The sequence below is a fragment of the Vulpes vulpes genome, chromosome 10, assembly GCF_048418805.1.
Source record: "Vulpes vulpes isolate BD-2025 chromosome 10, VulVul3, whole genome shotgun sequence".
Classification (NCBI taxonomy): Eukaryota; Metazoa; Chordata; class Mammalia; order Carnivora; family Canidae; genus Vulpes; species Vulpes vulpes.
Genome location: NC_132789.1, coordinates 89,001,184 through 89,023,647, shown reverse-complemented (window position 1 = coordinate 89,023,647; position 22,464 = coordinate 89,001,184). Strand labels below are relative to the sequence as shown.

Sequence of the window (22,464 nt, the reverse complement as noted above, 5' to 3'; positions counted from 1 at the left end):
AAAAAAAAAAGGAATAAATAAGCAAATGGTGATATATCCATACAATGGAATATTAGTCTGCAGTGAAAGGATATAAGCTATCAAGCCATGAAAAGGCATGAAAGAAACTTGATTAAACAAGCTAATATGAAAAGGCTGCATGCTGTGCGATTCCAATTATATAACATTCTGAAAAATACAAAGTCATAGAGACAGTAATATGATCAGTGGCTACCAGTGGTTCAAGGAGGAAAAAAGGGAAGGACAAACAAGTGAAATGGGGATGCTGGGGCCGTAAAATTGGCCCATATGATGCTGTAGTTGTGGATACAAGCTTGTATGCATTTATCAAATCCCACTGAACAGCATAGCACACAGAGTAGAGGTCAAGGCATGCAAATTTTTAAAAATTCATTTAGGAGACTGAAGAATCCCCACGAAAGGCAGATGGTGACAAGAGAATCTAACCGCATTACAAATCTATGAAACAACTTCACTGAAGGGAATTGGGAGAAAGGTGCTGCTCTAAGTACCTTGGAAATCAGAGGAGTCTGTAAGATTGAGGCGATAGGACTTGCACATGCGCTCTGTACCTAGCTGATAGAACTGCTCTCTATAGATAGTGGAGTGGAACAATCAAGCAAATAGATGACAGATGGTGGGAACCAGGTTACCTATTTATTTACACCTTGAGGGTATTCTTTGCCATATATAAAATACTATTATTTTCACATTATTTCATGAATAATAATCCAAAACACTCAAAACTTTTTCAGATTGCAGCTGGTAAGAAGTATGTCTGTCTTCTGAAGTCACCGTTTGTCTTAGGTTCTGTTCTATAATAAAGAAAAAAAAAATTCTGTTCTGTGGTCTGTAGGAGCGGTATATGTCCCATCAGCTTATTATAAATACCTAAAGCAAAGGACACGTGTTATTTAGAAAACAAAGTGTAAAAAATAGAACATTAATTGCTCCTAGGGGATGTCAAAAAGTGGAAGTAGATAGGAAGTGGAAAATTCTTATTTTGTTTGGAATTCTACTAAATACCTGGCTGTTTCTGGGGCACCTGGGTGGCTCAGTCAGTTAAGTGGCCGCCTTCAGCTCCGGTTACAATCTCCAGCTCCTGAGATCGAGCTCTGCATGGGGCTCTCTGCTCGGCAGGGAGTCTGCTTCTCTCTCTCTCTCTCTCCTTCTGCCCCTCCCCACTGTTCATTCTCTCACTCCCTCTTTCAAATAAATAAATTAAATCTTTAAAATAAATAAATAGATACCTGGATGTTTCCAAATAGCCACATTTTTAGTACCATATAGGCAGAGCATCTGGGAATTTGAATTTTTCTCTCTCGAGCTGATGGTGTTGATACGGTGTAGATGTGGCAAAGCTTCAAAGTTAAATCATTTCCAAATGCTTTTAACAGCGTTTTTTAAACGGCATTTAATTAAAAATGAAATTTCATTCAACACCACCCTCTCCACCTTCTTTTATATATCCTGCTTTTCATATCTGCAGGAAATAGGGGGGAAGGTGCCAAAAAAGAATCCTTCTACTTCCCTTCAAATCAATAGAAGGCCTGATGACTCCATGCACAGAATTTGGGCTTGGGACACACTGTTAACTTGCCTCAGCACACGGGCAAATAATTTGCCACAGATTGAAACATTGCTCTATTTAAATCAACTTCCTGCCCGTTAATAGCTGTGAAACACTAGAACATATTACTGTACCAATGAAGCCTTGTGCCTGCTTGAATCTTTTTAAAATGAGGCAATACACAAATACATACACACAAACATAGCATCGCAGGATCTCCTTTAAGAATTTAAAGAACAAAATTAGCAGTGTGAATTGATTTGAAGATAGAAGTAAGGACCAAGGGAATTTCAAAGAGCCCTACATATGCCAAGATTCCGTACTTTTACTTGTCTGATTTCTGTCCTCCTTCGTTGGCTTTGTACTAATAATAGCAGCAGCATTGCCTGGAGTCATTTATTTATATGATAATTTTCTGCTTACCTCTGGCATCCCCTTGCTCTTGCTCCACCTCCACCTACACAAATACACACAGACACATGTACAAACGGCTGCAAATATTCTGGGATTTGCCGTGAAAAGGAAATGAGCATCACACAACTTCTTCCCACCCTCCCTGCCTCCTTCTCTCTCTCTTTCTCTCTCTCTTTCTTTCTTTCTTTCTTTCTCTCCTTCTCCTTCTCTCCGCCCCCCCACTCCCTCTCCTTCTCTCTCTCTCTCTCTCTCGTTGTGTGGTCCATTCATCATTCTGTATAATTAGGCAAATAAAAAGATATCTTTGTTTTGACTTGATTTGCTATTCTTTTCAGACTCATTATGGGCATAGCTACAAGAAAAAAAAAAAAAACGTGGTACCTTTGGGCAGCATCTGATTCGTCAGGAAATTCCTTCTGCCACAATGTGTGGGTGGGGAGAACATTGGGTGATGTGATCCAGATGCACCGGGCGCCCTCCGCCAGTAATGCAGCTGTGTTTTATATGCACATGCCCAGATGGTGACCCCTCTGGCATTATTAATGCATCCCAGCTGCCAGGCCGCCTTCTTTGCATGCATGCACCTCGATTTCACATATATCGTGCATTTATTTATGAGGCACCAAATTCCTACATTTCATATGTGGCAGTTGCTATTAAAAATGAGAAGTTTTAACTGCTCTGGATATTGATAAAGAATCTTTTAAATTGATACAAAATGTGGCCTTCATTTCAAAATGACCTCTACAGTTACTGAATTCATAATGTAAATTTCTGACCTTTCCCCTTATATGATGAGAAAATACGGCACTGGCTATACACTTTAAAGATAGTTAAGAAATTAAATATTTGCATTCCTGATATAATGATTTTTTTGCTTTTCTTTTATTTCTGATCTCTAAGGCCTATTTTTACAAAGTAGTGTGTCTATACATTTGAACATTGTTATTCAATTAAACCCAGGTATCAAAAAAGAGAAATTTGGGATCTTCTAGAAATGGGTGGCACTTATAGATTCACAAGGAGAACTAGTATTATAAAAATGTAATCCAATCATTGCTTCAAAATATTATAGATTATAATAACTCCATGGATTTGAAGAAATGGATTAGTCTTGTCTATTTTGGCTTATGACCTAAAGTATAAAAGTATACAGGCATGGTAGTTTTGCTAAATTAAAATGAACTGTTAACTTATTTTTTAAAAATTCACCATTTTTATGGGAGAAATGTAAAGAGGAATCAAATTGTTGTGTTTTTTTTTTTTTTCAAATTTTTATTTACACTCAGTTAGTTAACATGCAGTGCAATGTTGGTCTCAGGAGTAGAATTCAGTAGTTCATCACTTACATACAACCTCCAGAGCTCAAGATGAATCAAACTGTTAAGACAGAAAGATAAAAAATGCAAAAGATCGATGATCAGGTTTTGAAAAATGGAGTTCATGTCCATTTCCTTTTTAATATCAGAAGTCATGAACTAAAAAAGCCAGAAGACCTATCATTTATCATAGGTAACTATCTCCAAAATCAGCTACAAGAAATAAATGACCAAAATACTGGGGTTTCCCGTTTTTACTTTCAACAGCAGAGGGTGACAGTTGCTAGTGCCAAAGTAGGCCTCCGTTGTGTCTTACCTAGTACATGGTTTCTGGCTCTCAGGATCCACATTCTACTTCCGTAAGTAAAGCCTGTTTGTCCTGTTTAGATATTATAGTCATCTTGACTTTGTAAGTAAAGGTGCTAACTCATGTATTTACTCTAACCACACTCATGAGTTAGGATGGAAAATTAAAGTAATTACAGGAAAAAAAATAAAAATAAAAAATAAAGCAATTACAGGGACGCCTGGGTCGCTCAGTGGTTGAGCGTCTGCCTTTGGCTCAGGTCGTGATTCCGAGGTCTGGGATTGAGTCCCATATCAGGCTCCCCACAGGGGCCTGCTTCTCCCTCTGCCTCCCCCCTCTCTTCCTCTGTCTCTCATGAAAAAATAAATATAAAACCTTTAAAAAAAATTTTAAAGCAATTACATGCATACCTTGGAGACACTGCGGGTTTGGTTCCAGACCACCACAATAAAGCAAGTATCCCAAGAAAGCGAGTCCAATGAATTTTTGGGTTTTCCAATGCATATCTTAGCTATGTTCACACTATCCAGTAGTCTATTAAGTGTGTAATAATAGCCTTACGTCTAAAAAAAAATTGTATGGACCTTAATTAGAAAATATTGCTAAAACAATTCTAACCATCACCTGAGCTTTCAGGGAGTTGTAATCACTGATCACAGTTGACCGTAACAAATACCATCATGAAAAACTTGACATACTTGGCACACTTCTTGGCAATAGCCAGAGTATCAAAATGTGACACAGAGACACAAAGTGAGTAAATGCTGCTGGAAACGAGGCGCCAATAGATGCTCTGGACATAAGATTGCCACAAACCTTTACTTTGTAAAAATGCAGTATCTTCAAAGCTCAATAAAATGAGGCAGGTCTGTATCTGACTAATTCAGGCCAGAGTAAAGAATACCCTTCCCTTAAAGTACTGCCTGGAATTTGAAAAAAAAAAAAAAAAAAAAAGGAGGTTATAAGGATATTTTTCCCCAAAACTCTCCAGATAGTTACTTCAGATTGGCTCCATGTGTATTTTTGGTGAAGTGCACATGTTCAATAACAACAACCCTAGTGTTCTCTCAAAGATTTAGAGCAACTCTCAGAAGACTTTAGATCACGTTGTTTATGGGAATGAAGCAATAAATAAATGAAAAGCCTCGGAAATGTCTTCTTATTTGGTGTGGAAAGAGGAATGGCTGTGGCCTTGCCTTTTTCATGGACATTTGAAAGTCTTATCAGATAATTTTGGCTCTTGACCTTAAGGCTATTACAACTGAGACCTTATTAAAGGACCCATGGGCAGCCTGGGTGGCTCAGCGGTTTAGCCCCACCTTCAGCCCAGGGCCTGATCCTGGAGACCCAGGATCGAGTCCCACATCAGTCTCCCTGCATGGAGCCTGTTTCTCCTTCTGCCTGTGTCTCTGCCTCTCTCTCTGTGTGTGTCTCTCATGAATAAATAAATAAAATCTTAAAAAAAAAAAAAAAAACAGGAAAGAAAAAATATTAAAGGATCCAAAAACATATCCATAAACTTTTTTTCCAAGCTGCCTCCTTTTATGACCAACATGAAGAAAGTAAAAAATAAATAAATAAAATAAAACAAACAAACAAACAAATGACATCAGCAGTTGTTATACTCAGATGACAAATATATAAAATGCATGCTCCAACCACTGCTTCTGCATTACTGGCAGGCATAATTAACCCATCACGATACTCTACACCAAGACCCAGCCTCAGCATCCTCCTCAACAGAGCATTGCCAGGTGCCACTACTTAAGGTCCACACCTGAGACAAAACCCCTTTGCCATCCCCCTCTTCCATTGGTGCTGGGCAAATAATAGGTGGTTAGTCTGCATGTGATAAAACACAAACGATCAGAGGTTCTGGCTATTATTCAAACCTGTCTTCTTTTCACAAGAGAGGTCATAGCTAGTGTTTGGCCTGATTTCAAGAACAAGAGTGACACTGTGGTCACCATAATCAGGTTGTTGACCGACAACCCTGCAGCTCGATCCATCCTGTTTCTGCTACATGGGATTGGGGCCAGCCAACTTAAAGAACCCTCTGCAGGCCACTGGCACTCAGGTCAATGGCACAGGTCACAGAAGAGTTACACACAGGTGAGCAGGAGTTTGATCTGCATCTTGGCCTGCCTGGAAAAGGCACCAGTAACTAAAAAGGAAAGACAAGAGGGGCGCCTGAGTGGCTTAGTGGTTGAACGTCTGCCTTCGGTTCAGAGCGTGATCCCGGAGTCCTGGGATCAAGTCCCACATCGGGCTCCCCACTGGGAGCCTGCTTCTCCCTCTGCCCGTGTCTCTGCCTCTCTCTCTCTCTGTCTCTCATGAATAAATAAAATCTATTTTTTAAAAAAGGGAAGACAAGAAGCATAAAGGTGGGCTGCATATCCACTAGTCAGGGGTGAGGGGGCCTCACCCTTGGGCCTCTGTACTGAACCCTGCAGGTTGCACTGAGGCAGCAGGCAAAAGAGGTCCCAGAAGATACTGGGACTCCATTCCTTCTTTGCCATCCCTGCATCCGTACATGTGCACATGATGGAAACAACAGCCCCCTGGCTCCACGTATTACAGTACTGTTTCCAGAGCACTCCCCACCTGTCAGTACCAGCAAGCAGGACAGGCATTTTTATCTCCAATTTTACAACAAAAGTGAGGTTCATTTGCTCAAAATCACATAGCTTTTAAAGCCCAAAGTTGTTTTCACCTGAACTATCCAGGAGAAAAGAAGCAACAACAACAACAAAAACAAAAACAAAAAACAAAAAACAAACAAAAAAAAAGAATAATATTTTGGATTCTTTCCCATATGAATGTTCAGATGATCACACCAAGTCCCTCCAAAACTTTGCATGTATAGAAGAGCTCATAGCTGGATGGTGAACCAGTTGCATGTGCCAGGCGGGATGGTGAGGATGGTTTCCCCCCAAGAGTAGCTTCTGAATCATTTAATAGTGGACATAACATTCCCGGCCCTCAGTCATTGAAAGAGACTTTCTGTTCATTTTTCCAACAGCTGGTGACACTGTTGCAGATGTGGGTTGTCCCTCTGTATTTCACGATAAAACTTTACTGGTGGCGGTTTCTGTCTATGTGGGGAATGTTCTCAGCTATTACCAGTTACATCCTCTTCAGAGCTACCCGAAAACCCCTCTCAGGGAGAACACCACGGTATGTATTCCATTTCCTCCTTCCTTGATGTCCTTCTTATTGTAAGCACTAAGAAGTAAGCTTTAATTCCATTTTCCCAGATGGGAGAGGAGGGGATTACACTTTTTTGCCTCCAGTAACAAAACTGGATATTAGCTATACTGCTGTTGGATGATGTTCATTATTTAATGACAATTCAGACATACAGGTAAAATATATTACATCAGCTACTAATAAAAGCCAGAAGAAAGAGAAGTGAAAGTATTGATTAAACCTTCTAGAACACTGTTTGCATATTTATTTTTAGCTCAGCATTTTGTTATAAGTTGGGTCACACACATGTTATAATAGAGCGAGAGTTAGATGCTTATATTTCTAACAACTATGTATGTATTTTATGTTAGATAAATCATAAGTAATGGACAACTTATTCCTCTCATAACAAATGATGCTTTAATATTCTGGTGATCATCTTAATTACCGTTGCCAACCTCTTGACATTGCTATGATTCGATCACATCATCTACAAATCTTTCCAAAGTGCTTACAAACTTCATAATGTACCCACCAGTTTGCTTTCACTCTCCTTGTCCTGTAGATAAGATCTGAATCTGAATCTAGATAAACCTGAAGTAGGATAAAGGGAAAAATGTACAAAGTGTTACATGGTAATAAGACAATGTCAAATTTTGATCTCTGTTGAAGAATAAATCATAAGCTCCTGTGAAATGCTTTTATGATTATTTGGCCATTCTTAATCCTCTAAAAGAGTGGGAGAGACAAATACCAACTTTTCCTTCCACTCTGGAGAAGAAAAAATATGCAGTGAGAAAAATCAGATAAATAAATGTAATGATAAAGATTAATATTCAAGGGACTCTTGGCTGGCTCAATCAGAAGAGCATGCGACTCTTGATGAGTTCAAGCCCCATGTTGGATGTAGAGCTTGCTTAAAAAAATAATTAAAAGAAAAGATTAACATTCAAGTAAATGAATTCAGGTTGATATTTTCATTTAAATTTTAACTAATTGGGATCCCTGGGTGGCGCAGCGGTTTGGCGCCTGCCTTTGGCCCAGGGCGCGATCCTGGAGACCCGGGATCGAATCCCACATCAGGCTCCCGGTGCATGGAGCCTGCTTCTCCCTCCGCCTGTGTCTCTGCCTCTCTCTCTCTCTCTGTGACTATCATAAATAAATAAATAAATAAAATTTAAAAAAAATAAAATAAAATAAATTTTAACTAATTAAAATTAAAATTAATTTAATTAATTAATTAATTATGGGAAGAGCTTTGGGGTGGTGTTAGGAGACTTCCTAAACTAGCCAAGTTGGGGTTTTAGACAGCCTTTGTATGGCCTAGTCTCCCCATCAGCACATGGACATACAGAACACTTTCTCCTTCTTAAAAAATGTTGTAAGTTATTTAAGACTTGTGATAGTAATCCAAATTTTGTATGACTCAAAATGTACTTGTTTTCATTCCCTAGATATAACCTATATTGTATTTCAGTGAGAATAGTTTGCTTCTCCACTGTAGAATGAATTGTTCTAGTTAAACACAGTATTTCTGTGCATGTCAGCTCATTCAGTGCAGAGGAACTTCATGGCAAGAAATATCCAACTGCTGCCTTGTTACACTCCATGCCTCATTTACCTCAGATGGCCAGGGGCCCGGCCGTCTCCTTCTGGGGCCCACAGTCTACCCAGGTCAGCTTCTCCCGCCTGCACACCTCATTAACCCTTAAAGAAAGACCTAGCCACCATGTGAAGAGCCAACAATGGGAAAGGCTAATTAGGACCCTATTTCTTCTGGGTAAAGAAGCTCCTGTTTGTGAGAGGTAGCAGGCCCTAAAGATCTTTATGGATCTTTCTTTGATCATCATATTATAGGTAAGTCACTTCTTAGCGATTTTCCATTTGGAACAAGATTTCATTACAGGCTGGGAAAACTGATCCGAGCAAATCGGCAAGGTGCAAAAGCAAGCCCAGGAGGAGTGGTTCCCCCCACGGTGGGGTTTAAAAACCAGCTGTTCCTCCCCCTGGCTGTGGGTCAGAATAACAAAGAAGTGGAGTGAGTTTCTTCTCTCCTGCAGCAGGATTCAGGCCCCCAAACAGGCCACACGCTGGCCACAAAGAGCTGAGCCTGGTGCCATCAGTTCCAGGCCAAGCTGTCCTTCTGGAGGCTGCTCTAAGGCGCTCACCTTCCGGCTGTAATCTGGGGAGTGAGGGAGTTCTGGGCTCCCAGTGCCCTGGACACCTGTGCCCCCAGTAGGCAGGAGGATTTGGGGGTGGAGGGGATTTGGGAGTATCTAGCCTGTCTGTAATAATGATGTGACCCGGGCAGCCCGGGTGGCCCAGCGGTTAGCACGGTCTTCAGCCAAGGGCCTGATCCTGGGGTCCCGGGATCGAATCCCGTGTCGGGCTCCCTGCATGGGGCCTGCTTCTCCCTCTGTCTGGGTCTCTGCCTCTCTCTCTCTCTCTCAAGAATAAATAAATAAAATCTTAAAAAAAAAAAAAATACTGATGTGGCCTTCGTGACTTCACAGGTGGCTTCTTGGCCCAGAGAAGCGGCGCAGGTAGAGTCAGGAAGAGCCAGGCGCCGGCATAGCCTTGAGAGGAGCCCCTCCGGGGGCAGAGGGCTCGTGGAGTCGGGGGACCCCCACCGGGGCGCTGCCCCCATCCCCCCTTCTAGCGACAGCAAGCCCCGGCCGGCTGCCCCGAGCAGCGAGCCAGCGGCCCAGCGCCTGCGGATCAAAGGGAGTCGCTTGGGGGGCAGAAAGGCCCCCCTCGTGGAGGGGACGATGGCCAGGAGCGCCTTGACCCACAGGCCGCAGGGTCCCCCCACCCGGCAGGGTTGCACCTGCCGCAGGAGGCGCGGCCCCCGACCCCAACCCGGGGAGCCTTTCCCAGGGCGAGGTGCCTGACAACCCAGGTCTCAGGCCCGCCCGCGAACCCCCATTTAAAGCACCGTGTTCCAGAAGGTCCCTTCTGACCAGAATTCAATGAAGTGGGGCGTAGATCTTTTAAACTAACGTGGAGACCTTACCTGGGCAATACCCCAGAGCGTGAGCCTTGGGAGCACGGCTACCCCTGGGAAGAAGTGGGATGGTGGGAGACCTGCTCAGGAGCAGCCGTCAGCCACCCCCCTTCTTCTCTCCCAGCACCAGGACGGCATCCAGCTGCTCCTTTCTCCACCCCCCTTCTTGTACCGGGGGCACAGGACGGATGGATCTGGGCTCCCAGCCTCCCCCACATGCTCCCAGGCATGCAGCAGCCACGCGGCCCCTTCTGGGGTGTTTCTAAGGGCTCTTACCACCAGGGATAAGGGAAACAAACAGGGTGTGCGGCTCCCTTGGAGATCATCTACACCCTTCCTCTCTATCCCCATCTCCCACTTCTTCACTTGGAGCCCGTGGGAAAAGGCAAAGCCTTTAAGAGTGGTCATGGTACTTGCTGGGTGCACAGAGGCCCCATGCACACAGCAGGAGAAACCCCGCCTGAGGCTCACTGGTGATTCCACCCCGGGGCTGGAGGAGGGGCTGTGTGAGTGGGGGGAGTTGGGATGAGGCTGAGCCCACCATGGCTGCCATCTGCCCTGGGGCTGGGGTTTGAGGGGCAGCAGGTGCAGCTGTGCAGAAAAACTCCTGGGGGAGGAGGTCCCCCCCCTTGACTTCTCTGCTCATCTTTTCCTTACCTCCAAGCTACTCTTGCCAAAACCACTCTAAGCTAACCCTGGGGCCAAACAAGAGAAGAAGGGGAGGCAGGGTCCCAGGCAGAGAAACCATCCCCGAAGGCCACTCTTACATGAGGAACGCAGATAAGTTACAATGAAACTGTATTTGCACGTGCATACTATGTATATAGTACAGATACATTAAACCTATAGATTATTGGGCAGCCCCGGTGGCCTGGGGTGTGATCCTGGAGCCCCGGGATCGAGTCTCACGTCCAGCTCCCTGCATGGAGTCTGCTCCTCCCTCTGCCTGTGTCTCTGCCTCTCTCTCTCTTTCTCTCTCTCTCTGTGTCTGTCATGAATAAATAAATAAAAATTTTTTAAAACTATAGATTATTATTGAGTTTAGCTGATATAATCTATGCTATGTATATTACATAATAAACAGAATTCTAGAAATTAAAAACTGACTTACAAAAATGTTTGAAAAAGATAAAATACTTTCTAATGTATCATGTTCTGTTTTTCTCCCCATTTTACACTCCACAGATTGGTCTACAAATGGTTTCTTCTAATCTACAAACTCAGCTATGCATTTGGTGTTGTGGGCTATTTGGCTATCATGTTCACGATGTGTGGATTCAATTTATTTTTCAAGTAAGTATCTCTAGTTAAGATCTTAATATCTGCAAGCCCTCGTTTGCAACATTCACCTGGTCGCATTCTCTGTATCTGAAATCATTTGGCCCTGTGATGTTCCAGGCCCACATTGTTTGTAGTAGACATCATTGGTGGAAACTGCTAGAAAAGTATAAGAGGAAACCCTAGAGAAGAAAAATTTTCAAAAAAATTGTAAGCTTTAAAGAAAATCCATACTTGATAGGCATATTTTAAAGATCACCATTAAAAACAGGCTACATTTGTGGTAGAGTAATTCTGACTGAACTACAAATTTCGCCTCCATAAAATTCTGAAGCATCATATCCTTGTATATATCTTCTTCCTTAAAACCTCTAGAACTACGCTGTCTGGTGCAGTATACGATAGATCGTGTGATCGTTGAGCACCTAAATTATGAAATAAAATTATCTGTAACTATAAAATACACATGTCAAAGTATGAAAAAGAATTTTTTATATTGACTGTTGAAATACAGCATTTGGGATGTATTAGTGAAATTATTTTGTGTTTCTTTTTAATGTGACTATTAGGAAATTTTTAATCTAGATTTCTATATTGCCATGAATAGCACTGCTCTAGAATTTTGTTTCTGCTACCCATGAAATCCCTTTTGCTTAGGGCAGTCAGAAAAGGACAAAACTAAGTGCTTAGAACTTGAATGAGGAGTAAGGAGATAACAGAGCAAGAAATTTCGTCTTGGGAGCAATCAAGGAAATCAGGATAATTATAACTCAGAACAGAGCACCCACTAGAAAGTTGGTTACTGATGTGTTGCCGATGAGGTACTCGTGGGCAGAGCAATGGCTGTGTCATCACCCTGTGGTCTGAAAAGGGGATTTGAGACCTACCACCCAGCTATGGAAAGCAGCTCAAATAAAAAATTCCTCAGAATAGCTCTCACATTGAAGTTCCTCTAAGTGTCTGGGAACTTAACAGAAATATAGGGGCACAGATCGGTGACCCTTAGCTCATAAAATAGGGAAGGCAGTTGGATGGGGTTGTCAGCTCTGAGGGGAAAGACTCTTCTATGGCAACATTACTGATTTTATAAGCATTTCATGACACTTTCAGAGCAGGAGCTCCCACCCTTTTCTAGCGGGAAAGGGATAGAAAGTAAATGTACACACCTATGATTTCCATATTATTTTGCATATAGAAAGATACTGAATTCTTTTTTCAGCGTACTGTCTACATAACTTTACATTAGTGACTGTAAAAATATTTATAAGGGCTGTATGAAATCACTGAGCCTATAGTTGTCCCAAGACTATTGTCCATAAGATTTTAAGATCCTCAGCCATGACTCCTCTTACAATGAGGTTTACCAAGAACTTAACCCTTCAGTCTGGCAAGGAATTGTTTTTTACTGTTATTGATTATCACTGTTTTAAAATTATTTTCTGTGGAACCACAAATCTGTCACTATACTTTTTATCAGTAAGATCATAATACATCCTTCTCCGAACCTGGAGAGAATCTTTATTCCTCCCCACTGCCCCAGTTCTCAAATAAACCCAGGCAAATCTTGAAAGAATAAAGCCACTATTTGTGTTGGAATTCCCAATTCACATTACCAAAAGATCTGTACCTCTAAGTCTGCAAAGCAATCTGCCTTTACTCCTTCCTCCTCAAATAACAGAGCACAAAACAACCAGATAGTGTCCATAGAGGGGCTACCCAGCTCCCCTCCACTCCCTACTCACTGCCTGACTCAATCAGATCTGGCCAGGGCTAATATTTGAAACTGTTGACAGATACAGCAAACCATATGTACTATGATTAAGATTCATTAAATTAGGGGCTAATTAAATTAGGGGCTGATTATTCACTTTTTAAAGAAATATTCCAAAAAAAAAAGAAAGAAATATTCCCCTTAAAAATGAGGTGGGGTGTATCATAGAGAATCCTACCGTATTTGAAATATGATCCAACTTGCAAAATTTTTTCTCTAATTAATATATGGCAACTATGACACTGTAGTGAAGGGCCTCAAAATTGGAGCTCGATCCCTGGTTTTGTTTTGTACCAATTGTCATGATAAGCAAATCGTTTTTTTCTAAATCTCCATTTTTTCAAATGCAAAATGAGGATAATCTTATCTACCTCAAGTATTTGCTAGGTAAGTGAAGTATTTGAAAACAGTCTGTAAAATCTAAATTTGATAACAAGAAATCCCAATCTGAGGAGCTTCTAAAAAGCACTGTTGTGTGGACTCCACCCCAAGCCACTTACATTACAGCTCCTAATCAGTGGAGTCTTAAATCTCCCCGAGGTTAATTCTAATCTATATCTAGGGCTGAGAACCACTGCTCTATTAAAGAAGTTCTTAATGTTAGCTGCCCACTAGAGTCACCTGGGATCTGGAGAGGTTCCAAAAATATTGCTGCACAGGCCCTACCCCCAGAGAATCTGATGTCATGGGCCTGGGGTGCAAGGGGCAGATGAGCAGTTTTACAAGCTACCCAGGCTTTTCTTTGCATAGCTCAGCTTGAGAACCACTAGTTAGAAGACCCTCTCAAGAATTACTTTGTCCACTTACCACTAAGTAGTCAAGTTTCAGGGGAATTTAGAGAATTTTAAAATTCTTTTAAAAAAGGGGGGAGGGGATTTTAAAAAATCCATTAAAAAAATCACTCCCAAGTTTCTGTTAGATACTATGGCAGGAAATTTCTTCTAAGCTGCAGTCTTCCCGAGCTCCCTAAATCCCACATTCTTATTTCCTTACACTCTTGTTTTCAATAGAATCAAGGCTAGAGATTCCATGGATTTTGGCATTGTGTCCTTGTTCTATGGCCTCTACTATGGAGTAATGGGAAGAGATTTTGCAGAGATCTGTTCGGATTATATGGCTTCTACAATAGGGGTAAGTGTTGTTCTCATTCTCTGAAACCACCACAGCACACGGAGATTTGGTCTCATCTTACATATTTGTATCCATTTTCAGAAATACATGTCTTTTTTGGTTCTCCCAGGCCAACTGCTCCCTGATTCTCCTGGCACCAAAAATTATCTTTGCTAATGCGTTAGAAAATATACTTCTTATTTCTATAAAGTGATTGGGAAACAAGGATCTCATCTTATTTATTTATTTCTTTATTTATCTATTTATTTATCTATCTATTTATGTTTAAGTGACCTCTACACACAACGTGGGGCTCAAACTCACAACCCTGAGATCAAGACTCACATACTCTACTGAGTTGGCCAGCCAGGTGCCCCCAAAGGCCTCTTACTAAATAAAATAATTATTTGAAAGCAACCTTATGTAGCATACTCCAATTGTCAATATTGAAAGGATTAGTAGGGGCACCTGGGTGGCTCAGTGAGTTAAGCGTCCAACTCTTGATTTCAGCTCAGGTCATGGTCTTACAGTTGTGAGACTGGGTTCCATGAAAGCAAGAAAAGAAAAAGAAAAGAAAAGAAAGAAAGAAAGAAAGAAAGAAAGAAAGAAAGAAAGAAAGAAAGAAAGGAAGGAAGGAAGGAAGGAAGGAAGGAAGGAAGGAAGGAAGGAGAAAAAAGAAAGAAAGAAAGAAAGAAAGAAGAAAGAAAGAAAGAAAGAAAGAAAGAAAGAAAGAAGAAAGAAAGAAAGAAGAAAAGAAAGAAAGGATTAGTAAAAATTCAATAATAACAAAAACCTTGGTATGGGCCTAATACAGAAAGTCATATTTGATGCACATAAAGCACTTTGGAATCAATCAGTGCCTCCGGGTTACTCTTCATAAAGATCAGTTATCATCATATAGCATTAGAAGAAGTAGAAGATACAAAAACTGCTAAATATATTCTGACTGTATGTTGGTCGCTAGAATTTTAAAAATATCCCTAACATCTTTTTTAAATACTCTTTTATGATTAAAACTCCAAATAGACATACTTTCTGGTTAGATGTATTCCAGATTCAGGTATTAGCAACATTCATCTATGTCTGAGACATGCATATCTCCTTAAAATTTACAGGGGCTCCAGGGATGACCCAGTGGTTTCAAGAATTTCATGTCTCTGTCCTCAACCGGTCCCTTGGTACACAACAGATATGAAATGGAAAAGCTAGTGTGAGTGTCAAGGACTGTTCTTCTCTCTCTCTCCATTTATGGGGTGAGACTAAGTAGACATGACCCAAACTCCATTCCCATCGCATCTGCCCTTCTCCATTTCTGTAGGTTCTATCTTATTCTTTTCTGATAGCCTGGCATACGACTTCTGTGGTGAAATGCTGGAACAAAATGCCTTTTGGGATTCCTCTGCCATGTGTCATCTACAGGACAACTGCCTTTTTTTTTCTGATGTTTATGGTGCGCATGGGAGGGAATATTTCCACTCCTACTTCCTCCAGCAAAAGCCAAAAGCCATACTCCTTAAAAAATCCCCAAAGCCTCTTGTACTTGTTTATGGACAGAAGACAAGGAGAAGAGTTGTATGTCCTCTGTCCTCCAGGGGGCCAGGAAGAAGAGATTCAACCTCCCAAGACAAGTTTTTAAGCACTTTCTGGAGACTTCTCATCTGATCCCACCTCAGAAGTTTTCAACTTCTTGTCATCCTTTGTCATCTTAACTCCATCTACCAAATATATAAAACCCACTGCTCCAAGCATTGGCATAACCACCATTGACTTCAACTAATGGTGTGTGTGTGTGTGTGTGTGTGTGTGTGTGTGTGTGTGCAAGTTTGTACACAGGCCTATGACAGAGGTAAGGAGGAGGCAAAGGAGGAACAATTTCCATTCTCACACCAGTGCCTAAGCCCCACACCAGACTAATTAAGTCAGAATCTCTGGAAGTGGAGCCAATGCATCTGCTTTGTTTTAAATCTCCTCAGGAAAAGGAATGAGCTATCAGGCCATGCAAGAACACGGATGAACTGTAAATACATATTGCTAAGTGGAAGAAGGCAGTCCGAAAAGGCTACATAGTATGATTCCATTTATATGACATTTTGGAAAAGGTACAACTACGGAGATAGTAAACAGGTCAGTGGTTGCCAGGGGCCTAGGGAGGGAGCAGTGTTGAATAGGTGAAATACAAGGAATTTTTTAGGGCAGTGAAATTATTCGGTATGACACTGTAATGGTAAATACACGACACTATCCATTTGTCAAAATCAATAGTATTTTGAAGCAGAGAGGGGGAAACAATGTATACAAATCCAGAAAATCATTTAAGATGTAAGAGAATTCTAGGAAAGAATGTAGACTGTGACCAAGGAATCTAAGTGTATTACAAATACATGAAATAACCACAGTGAAGGAAGTAGGAAAAGAAAGTGCAGATCTGAGTACCTTTGAAATGAGCAGAAATCTAAGATTAAAAGCAAAGGAACTGAACATAAGCTCTGTACTCTAGTTCATACAGTGGTTTCCCTCAGGGCTATGGGTGACTATGGGTGACAATCCTGACACTGCTCTACATGTATTCTGGAATTGCACGGCTACGTAAGTGGAGAGCCCTTACTGGGAGCTATGTTTCTCACTCCAGAGGGTTCCAAACAGGTAAGGAGAGAAGGCTAGAATGATCCATGTGGTAATGGATAAGAGTTAAAGACTTCAATCTGAACTCATGTTTAGCTTAATATAGATTATATGTGTCTTAACATAGATGGACACATAAAGGACTGTCTATTGCTATGTTATAAACATGAGTTAGTATATACATATATATTTCCTTGCTCTGTTAGCTAAGAAGCCCTAAAGCAATGACACCCCAGTAACAAGGAGCACACCTCGTGCCCAGATCTTTTCTAATACCATTGTACAATAAAAGGAACCAGGGCTTCCTGGAGAAATAGTTGATTCTAGGTCTTGGCAGGAACATTCAATTGAACCTGGAGTATCTTGTATTTCCAGAAGTTAAGGAAGTGCTCAAAAAACCAAACCACAAAAAAAAAAAAAAAAAAAACCACACACACAAAGATGAGGGAAAGTCAAAGAGATACTGAAAAACCTCCCAATCTGTCCCAAGCTGGAACAATCTGTACAACAAAATAGCAGCAGCAGTAGCAGCAGCAGCAGCAGCACTGGGTTATAACAAAGTATAAAATAAATATCAAGAGTCCATATGACATGAATGAATAAATGGAGGAGAACAAACAAATCTCTTATTCAGAAGAATTCCACATAATTTATGTAGATACTCCAACCATAAGTAGGTTGTGTGGTTAAGTTTTTTGTGTCAACTTGGGTAGGTTATGGTGCTCAATTGTCTGATCAAATAGTCAAACACTAGTCTAGATACGCACACACACACACACCATGGTTTCCTTTTTTCTAGAGAAACCTCACTGACACTGAGATAGAGCATAGCCGACCCCCTCCTTATGAATGGGCTGCTCATGGTGATTTCCTTCCAAAGAGTACAGAACAAGGAGGAGTCAAAGAAAGAGTACCTCGCTGTGGTGTGATAAGAATGTCACCTTTATTGTCTCCTTCCCTAAAACCCACACTCAGTGTAATGAAGAGAAAAACACCAGTTAAGTTGCAACTGAGGGACATTCCACAAATACTCCCCTACACTGTCAAAGTCATAGGAAAAAAAGCAAAGTCTGAGAAGCCACCATAACCAAAAGGAGCCTAAGGAAACATAACGACTAAGTGGTATCCTAGATGAGATTCTGGAACAGAATAAAGACTTTAGATTAACAACAACAACAACAACAAAAACCCTAAGTAATCTGCATCAAGTATGTACTTTATTTCATAATTAGTGTCAATGTTGGTTCATTGATTGTGATGAAGGTACCGTACTAATGTTAGAGGTTAATAATAGGGGAAACAAGGTACATGGTATATGGGGACTTGTATTATCTTCCTATCTTCTATTTAAAACAAATATTAAATGAATATTTATCTTTTAAAAAAAAGCAATAATCACTCTTCATCCACAGTACTGGAAAGATAGAGGTATCCCAAGTTAGAACTCTAAAAACATCGCCTCCCAGTGGGATTAATCTGTGTGCTCCTTCTCATCACATGGGAATTAAAAAATATGGAGATGCCTCAGCTTACCCCAGATCTGTGTGTGAATCAATCTCCAGAATAAGAGGAAGAGTCGGGGTATGGGTAAGCTTAAAAAGCTTCCAGTGTGACTCTGAACTATAGCCCTGGATAAAAACCTTTCCCCCCCTTTTTTAAAATTTTTTATTTTTTAATAAATTTATTTTTTATTGGTGTTCAATTAAAACCTTTCCCCTTGAAGGATTCCTCAATGGGAAGATTAAATTGGAAGTTATAATTAGCCATGTGCCTTGGGTCCACTTGGGGTTGAGTAGGTTTTTGCCTGGAGACCCTGGCCCCACTGAAGCATTCCTTTGGGGAAGAGTGTTTCAAGTTCTAGACCAATGAAGAAGCAGTAAAGACTCTGTCCCAAAACCTGGCAGTGGCTTCCCTGTGTTCGGAGTATGCATGGCACGTGCTCGCCTTTCCAACAGCGCTCTGTGCATGTCCCCCAACAGTTCTACAGCATGAGTGGGATGCCCACGAGGAGCTTGGGGGATAACGTCTGCGCCGTCTGTGGGCAGAAGATCATTGTGGAGCTCGATGAGGAAGGACTCATTGAAAACACCTACCAGCTCTCATGCAATCATGTGTATCCTTTTCACAGGAAACCGTATGGGCTTCATCAAGCCAGTGATGGGAGGCCACTTTCAAAGAATCTGTGTTGGTCATGGCAGATGGCAAGTCAGGGAGCTCGTCTCATCCCTTCCTCCTCCCTCCTCTCCTCCCCGCTCACCATCTCCTCTGCTTGCTCAACTGCCATCCTCAAACCCCAGGCCTTTATCCTCTGCCACCTGTCTTGTTGAGACTTTCTGATAATCCCTGCTGAATAATGAATGCTAACTGAGGTGAAGTTCTCCCAGTAATTTCCTTTATAAAAATGAATCTTAATGCCACATGGACAGGAAAACTGCATCCTCTGCCCGGATGCTGGCTGGGAAAGTTTGCAAACCGTAAGCGGACAGATAGCCGTCAAGGCCCAGGGAGGGAAAGGTTTGGGGATGAGAAAAAGTGGAGTTTCAGGTTCAGGGAAGAACTCAGGACTATCCAGGTGGAGTCTGCGTCTGAGTCTCACAGGACTGAATGCAACAAAGTGTGCTTTGCTTAGAAATAATCCTAGAAACCTGCTTGTGTCAACAGTTGGCGGGGGGGGGGGGGGGGGGGGGGGGGGGCGGGCGGGCAACCAGGTGTCAGCTTTGGTCGTAGAAAGAGGCTAGTGCCACAGGCAGTAGGAAAGAGGGACCAACACTTGCACACCCAGTTCTTGGACCACTTGGCTCCTCTGCCTGTGAATTCCACCGCAAGTGGCTGACAGATCTTTAGGTGTTAGGAACCAGACAAGCCTGGGGCTGGAAACTAGCATTCTTTGGGGATTCCAGTGACTGTTGAGGAAGCCCTCAGTATGCAGAAACACACTGGGCTCAAGATCCCTGAGCGAAGCAGCTTATGCTGCCTAAGCATGGAACTCTGGACACTAAAGTCGTGTGTGGGTTGGCCGACAGTCGGTATTTTAATTCTTTTCTAAATACGGGGGGGGGGGCGGGGTATCATTTTTCTTTATTTTATGCTACAATATCAATTTGATAATATTGCTCTACACCCAGTTCAGACCTCTGGCATTATCAGGTGGTTAAACCATCTATCTTTTGCCTCTGAAGCCCACCGAGCTCGCTAATACTCTAGACGTGCAGTGCCCCTGATCCCGTTCTATTTCATCTGGACAGATTCCAATTTTTCAATCCCGAGAGTTAAAAAGTGGACTAAATGCATCTGAAACGTACTCGGAGCCCTCACTCCAACATTTAAGCCTTACTATTTTAAGATTAAAAAATACAAAGACAACCCATATAGAATTCTGTGGTGGTTTTTCAGTGTGACCACTTGCCCAAAAAACTATCCTTCTTTGGTAGAAATTTTCCAAATCTGGCCTTAGTTTTAAATGTGATTACTTTTCAAATGTTGGAACAGAGCCCCTTCTGCCATTTGCAAGTGGAAATATTTTCTCTCTCCACCTTTAAAAGCACTTAGGGATTGTTGTACATGTGTGCGTATGTACTCTAAAATGTAGTCACCTTTGAATTTGCTTTGCAGGGAGTATTACTAATGGCCCACTTTGGCATGAGTCACGTTAGCAAGGAGCAGGCAAATGTGAGTTATATTAATAACGTGAGGCAGGAGAAAGAATCAGAATATTGCTCTGCAGCAATTCTGACAGCTTGGAGACTTTACAGCATCGAGATTTTGAAGATGAGACCAAGATTATTAAAGAGGAGGTGGACATTTCACTGCTGTCTCTAGGACCCCTGAACTCTGTATCTCTCTAAAAATGGGGCCATCCTCCAGCCCTTTTGAATATAGAACTATAAGGGTTTTGGTTTAAAATCTTTGTTGTTGTACACCACTTTATATAAACCCAAGCCTATTGCAAAGGTGACCCAACTCCAAGAACATAAAATAGTGGAACCTCTTAGCTGCATGAAGATCTAATATTGAGGAACTACGTACACGGCCTCCACTTGTCTACACTTCACAGTCCTCCACTTGTTAGAGAGGAGACCTCCACATCATTGCTGTTCACATGGGTGACAGCGGACTAGTCAGAAAGTCCTGTGATCTGGATCCAGAGAGCCACAGTGAGATCAACAACTGTAGAAAAAAATAAACCACTAGGATGGATCAATAGGACGGATCTCACTACTGTTAATCACTTTGCTCAAATCTACAATGTTGTCAAACCTGAGAAAATGTATTTGCAAAAGCAATTGGTTTTGAGTGATCCATTCAAACATTTATTTAATAAATAGGCCCTCAGGCACTGTTTACGGTGCTGAGGAAACAAAAGAATGAGACCTGGTCCCACAAGTAGCATGCAGTCCAGGAGAGACGTGTATGCTCATTGAATGTCATGATACAATGTGATAGGAGCTTTAATAGGAGCGGTCCCCTGATGCTGTGGGAAAACATAGGATGTGCTCTCAACTTTAGGGGAAAAGGGCCAAACTCTCTAGACAGGGAGATATATGCAAATGAGTTTGTAAATGCCTACGGTTTCAGAATTTTATTAGGTTTATATTCTATTAAAAGTAAGTGGCTCCTTATCAGTAACAAATAACTTGAGATAGGACTATGAAGCTAATAGAAATATCTGTAAGTTTGCGGTTTATGACTTCAAATTCCCTAAGCTTGCCTAAGTCCTTAAGATAAGGCTGATTCCACAGTACAGTAGGTAATGAGTAATGCCCAAAAAGTAGGATAGGGAGGTGCTATGGTAAATGCATGAGAAACACACGATGAGCGAGGCAGGGAAACACCATGATACATTTACATAAAGTATTACTGTAGAAAGGCACTTTCATATTCTTTATCTACTTTAAATCCTGGAAGAATCAAGTGAAGCAAGAACAAAACCAAGGAGCCATGTAAACTCTGAAGGGTCCTAAAGCTATAGCAGCTCTGATGCAAGCTCCCAGTCCCTGGGGGTTCCGTGGTCCTGCCGAATCTTCCTTAAATAGTGATGCACACAATCAAGTCATGACTGACAGCCATTCTCATCCTCTATTCCCCCCCTCCACCTCCCGCAGATGGGGTCATTTCCATTATGCCATCATGAAGCAGACCTTGCCCTTTAATATCTAGAAACTTCCCTAACGAGATACCTAAGCTTTCATGAATTCTGCATCCGCGGTTGGTGTATAGTTGGTAAAAAGCAAACTTGCCCTTACTGCAAAGAGAAGGTTGATTTGAAGAGGATGATCAGTAACCCGTATCCTTTTTTTAAAAAGTTGTGAAGTATTATCTTAAATATTTGTGGTAATGCATTCTTCAATCAAAATTTTCATTACCTTCATGAAAGTTTTAGCAGAAAAAGTTTGTTTTCCCTAGCCATTTATTTCAAAATGACTTACTGCTCTCTTCTCCCCTCTGCCTATGTTAATACTCTGGCTAGGAACTTAAGTGCCAAAAAAGATACATTCTGCTCTCCATATTCCATATGTTCCACCCTAAGGGCTTTAGTGAAAATGTGATGGGATATTGCAAGAGATAGGTAAATATATGGAAGGATTAGATAGATGATAGATAGATAGATAGATAGATAGATAGATAGATAGATAGATATAGATAGATAGATAATAGATAGATAGATAGATAGATGATAGATAGATAGATGATAGATGATTGATAGTGATTGATAAATGATAGATAGATGATAGATAGATGGATAGATAGATAGATAGATAATAGATATATAAATAGATGATGGATGGATGGATGGATAGATGGATGGGCAGATAGATGGATGACAGGTAATGGGTGGATGGAATGAGTAGGTGGGTAGATAAATATGTAGACTGGAATTGA

The 22,464-nt window shown here is 41.4% G+C and overlaps 1 protein-coding gene across 6 annotated transcripts in view; it reads left to right on the top strand.

Moving 5' to 3' along the window:
* RNF175 (ring finger protein 175) overlaps positions 1 to 22,464 on the top strand; it is a 59,251-nt gene that overhangs the window by 27,638 nt on the left and 9,149 nt on the right. For 5 of the 6 annotated variants that reach the window (XR_011994986.1, XR_011994987.1, XM_072724887.1 and 2 more), the window contains exons 4-8: positions 6,633 to 6,787; positions 10,989 to 11,096; positions 13,863 to 13,983; positions 18,564 to 18,697; positions 21,767 to 21,868. Coding sequence is in view for 4 of the 6 variants with exons in the window: in XM_072724887.1 (XP_072580988.1) it covers positions 6,633 to 6,787; positions 10,989 to 11,096; positions 13,863 to 13,983; positions 18,564 to 18,697; positions 21,767 to 21,868 (620 nt within the window). In the remaining 2 variants the exon portion in view is untranslated. The remainder of the gene's footprint in view (positions 1 to 6,632; positions 6,788 to 10,988; positions 11,097 to 13,862; positions 13,984 to 18,563; positions 18,698 to 21,766; positions 21,869 to 22,464) is intronic. The other variant, XM_072724888.1, reaches the window with a different exon arrangement.